Source organism: Lycorma delicatula, chromosome 9, assembly GCF_047948215.1.
Source record: "Lycorma delicatula isolate Av1 chromosome 9, ASM4794821v1, whole genome shotgun sequence".
NCBI classification, from domain to species: domain Eukaryota; kingdom Metazoa; phylum Arthropoda; class Insecta; order Hemiptera; family Fulgoridae; genus Lycorma; species Lycorma delicatula.
The window spans coordinates 128,039,527-128,044,005 of NC_134463.1; the positions used below are offsets into that span (position 1 = coordinate 128,039,527).

A 4,479-nucleotide genomic window follows, 5' to 3' on the forward strand; every position below is an offset into this window, starting at 1 on the left:
TTTGACACTATCATTTTTAACATTGAATCATTATAATGTAATGACTTATAGCTTAATTTAACAATGATAGAAAAACCTAAGGTAAAAATTCCTACATTACAGAAACACATTCTAAAGGTAATCTTAAGATAAATAAACACATTCCTACATTACAGAAACCCATAACGCTTGCTCACACAGTAGTTTCATTATGTTCATCATCTTATTTTTATTAATTTTCAGGTTTTTCACCTGTGTGTTTCATGAAAACATTGTATTTGTATAATATGGCAGCATTTTTGTAAGCCCATAAAATTAAAAAAAAAATATGGTAAATTAGTTAACATTTAAAAAATAATAAATAAATAATATTTTATTTCTGATGCTTATCCCAAACTAATGGTTACCTGATTTTAATCTTGTGGAAATTAAAAAAAAAATTAAAAAAATTATTTTCTTTTTACTTTTTTGTGGTTTTTTGAAGTCGGCCATAAAAAAGTAAATTTACCATCCCCTGTTTATTATGACAATGCCGCTTCAGCGCTTCATGGACCGTATATACAAATGATCATTACTATTCTTAAAGAAAGCAATTTTAAGTAGATCATTTGTAACCAGATGTTATACATACATTATAACCATAAGAAAGACCATGAAAGCAACACTTAATGGACCCCTTTCAACGAGTTATACAAACAATTTCTAGTAAGCTGGGAAACAAAACTAAATATTTAAGATAAATGTATTAAATGAAAAAAAAAAAATATTAGAAAATTTTTTCAGGAAAAATTAAAAAAACAATTTCATTCCTATTTTTCTCACAGTTTTTAAAATACCCTAATTTTATACAATAAAAACAAAATTAAGGTTTTTTTAAAAATAATTTTCACGGGTAAAATTAATAATTGAATTTTGTACTGATTAACTATTAGAGTATTTTCGATCCTGAAACGTCTACCAGAAGAGTACTATGAAACCTTTTCCCCAAATCCCATTCATTTTTCACATTGTCTATACATCAGTTATGAATACAATTTAAGGGATTTCAATAAAAATAAATTTTTGAAATAAAATGTTATGAGAACATCTTGCTGTAATGTCTTTTGTTAGAAATAAATTATAATCATGTTAAAAAAAATTTAAACAAAAGGCTTCATATTATTTAATTACTATTTTTAAACCTGTATATTTTTCTTTTCAAATACTTATGTCCTTCATAATCATTGTACCATTTTATAATGTATATATATTCAACTGCACTGTGAAATCTTTAATCTTTCTTCATGGATGGTGGTGTGGATCTTATTGTAAAAACTACGGAATTACCAAGCAAGTTAAAAAAAAAAATCACAGCTATTTTTTTACTTAAGATACTTACCTGTTAATTAAAAATTAGCTTGTTTTACTAATTTACTTTCGGTTACATTAAATGTACAAAATTAGTTGTGTGTAATGTAGATAATTAATGTGTTTTTAATTACATCTTTTTTTTTTTTACTATTAATTGAACATTTTGTGGTGCTGCTCTTATTAAGGTTTAACTGTTGTTTCCCTTGATCAATCCAGGCAAATGATGGGTCAGTTCCTATTTTTATGCCTGGATTAGCATGCCTACATATAGCAGCTTTGAAATGTATAATGCCTTATTGTGTCGATCAGAACAAAAGATTTACTTACTTCATACTTAGTTTTCATCTAATGCCTTTTCTCAATGAGCATAAATATTCACAAAATTGGGCCAAAAATCATTCTAAATGATGGCGAAACATATTAACAGATTTACAATTGTAGAGGATGTTAAGCACAAATTGTACTCATAAAATGACATGTTAATGTCAGTTTCTCTCCAGGGGTAAAAAGAAAATCTTTGTTTTTAAAATTTATAAATTTAAATATGTGAAGTATGATTTAGCTGAAAAGCTTTTTACCTATATAACTATTTAAAAAACTAACTAACTAACTGTACAAATAATTTTGTAAAAACCCTCAATAATAAAATTTACCTTTTTTGAAATTCCAGTAATGGGATTCTAACTGGAACCCCAAACTTAAAAAAAAAAAAAAAAAAACAGTTTTTGTCATCAAAAAAAAAAAAAGAAGTGGACAAAACAATAATTTGAATAAATATTTGATTTAGTTTTTTAATATTAAAATTATCAGCATAATTAAACTATAAATACATTGGATTTTCAAATAGCTCTGAAATACCGAATTAAGATTCAAGAGAATTTTATTAATTCATATATCTTAGTGTAGAAATTGTTCAATTTCAAACATTTATTTTAGTACTTTTCTACAGTTTTCATTTTATCCGCATTCAAAATTTGTAAGCGTCTACATTTAGAGTTAAAAATTAATATATTAATTTCTAAATAAAATGTTCAACAAGAGTAGTTTTTTTAACATTATTCTTTTTTATAACATTACTAAAACTAATGTAAAAACATACACAAATAATGTAAAAAACATTTTCCCAAATTTAAGTTTAAATTCACAATGCCAACGACTAAAAAATTTGATTCGCTAAAAATTTTATTATTATAGAAAAATTAAAACCGAGCAACTTTCACCAGAAACTAAAAAATATTTAAATATATTTCATAACCTAAAATGTCACTAATTACCACCTTAAATAATTGATTTTAATCCAAAGTTTAATGAAAAAAGGTTAAAAAAAAATAAAAATACAATTTTAAGTGAAGAAAAATAATTTTTAATTAGTAAAATATATGTATATCTATTGAGAAATCAATACATAAATAGTGAAAAATTTAATACTGCAACAATAACAAACGTAAAAGAAATATAACAAAACAATGAAATTTACAACTCAGTCTTTAAATATGCCTCATTCAGTCTCAAAAGTCTCTTAATTATATTTAACTTTTTAACTTAAAAAAGAAACACGAACTTACAGAAATTTAAGATTCCATCGTCTCTTGCTTCTCAGACCGAGTAGATGGTGCTTGTTTCAAAGCCGGCTGATTGGTTTTTTCAATCGGAATTTTCCTTTCACCGGTTGTACTTTCAGGTTTCTTCGGAGCCATTAACGTAAGAACACCGTCAGATGAAATATTAGACTTTATTTTATCTTGATCTACGTTTTCTGGCAATTTATAGCGACGTTGAAACTGACGAGAAATGAATCCGTGCTTATCTTGACGTTCCTCGTGTTTCCCTTCGACTACTAAATAATCGCCTTGTAATTTAACCGAAACTTCTTCGGGTTTAAATTGCTGCACGTCTAAACTGACTTGGAAGTTGTCTTTCGTATTTTGAAGAGATGAAGTTCCGCTGTTACCGCTAGCAAGATGACGCCAAGGTCTAAGGTATCCCGAATGTAACGGTATTTGCATCAAACGAGGACCGGCTTCGAGAGTAGGATTTAAACCCAATCCGAAATTTTGATCGTACAAAATCGGAGTGTCGATTTCATCAAACAATTGGTTTACCAGGTACGGTAACAATGACATGATCGATTACAGGCGTATGCGTAGAATAACAACGAAAGAACAAAATAACAGAATAGCTTCACGTTTCGATCTCTTATGCCGCACAGCGGCCCGTCCACACGTATTTATATCGTGGGTATCATCGAATAGAACGCGGTACAAATTACTACAACAGAACAGGAGGTGGCGACCAATAGTATAACTACGAACACTCTAGAAAAGCTTGCTATTGGTTATTTTCAAGTGACACCATCCTGTCTCAACGCGCGCATTCAAATATTAAACGAATATCCGCTTCAAACGTTTCTTGAATATTCTAGAATTCCACTTCTTTTCGTAACATGTCGAAGCTCGTACAAATTACCTTCGGTTTATTACGTTAACCGATGTACTTCTTACTAAATAATTTGTTTAACAAAATTGAACTCTAAATACAGATAAATTCAAGAAATATTTAATAATGCGGCGATTAAATTTATAATTTAAAGCTAAGTTAAGTTTTATTTATTTTCATCATCTATCTAATGTTTAGCGGTCTTCTTTAATTTACGTTACGAAATCGTGTACTTACAAACACAACATTATTCGTGAAAATGCGAGCGGTTTTTTATTTTCTTTTTCTTTTAACAGTCCCTATTATATAAAAAAGCATTTCTCCCTCGATTAAACAAATCGTTAAATTTACTGAAAAATATACACTAGACGTAAACAATTAATTAATATTCCCGACCTACACAAAGTAGCCGTAAATAGAAAAAAAATTTAAGACCTTTTTGGAGGGGGTAAAAGAAAACAAACCGTTACATATAAAAAGCCTGTATAAAAGTACAAGTTCATGGCACCATCTCCGCCCTACATCAGTAAGGTTCTGCATTCGAATCCCAGTCGGGTTTGACGATTTTCACACGGTTCAAAATCTAGTAATTTTTTATCGCCATAAATAGAAGAAAGAAAGCTGCAATCGGGTGAAACCTGTAATTACTGTAATCGTTACAAATAAATGTAGTTTATTTATCGTATACCAGATGAAATCGCCCAAACTAAGGCG

The 4,479-nt window shown here is 28.4% G+C and overlaps 1 protein-coding gene across 1 annotated transcript; it reads right to left on the reverse strand.

Moving 5' to 3' along the window:
- Positions 1–2,669: 2,669 nt before the first annotated feature.
- Positions 2,670–3,552, reverse strand: LOC142329893 (alpha-crystallin A chain-like). Its single transcript, XM_075374805.1, has one exon. The coding sequence runs from the start codon at positions 3,450–3,452 to the stop codon at positions 2,901–2,903; it is 552 nt and encodes a 183-aa protein (XP_075230920.1). The 5' UTR covers positions 3,453–3,552; the 3' UTR covers positions 2,670–2,900.
- Between the last annotated feature and the right edge of the window lie 927 nt (positions 3,553–4,479).

What these genes read in the sequence shown, in the direction of transcription:
- LOC142329893 (XM_075374805.1), bottom strand. Translation starts at nt 3,452, where the DNA reads ATGTCATTGTTACCGTACCTGGTAAACCAATTGTTTGATGAAATCGAC.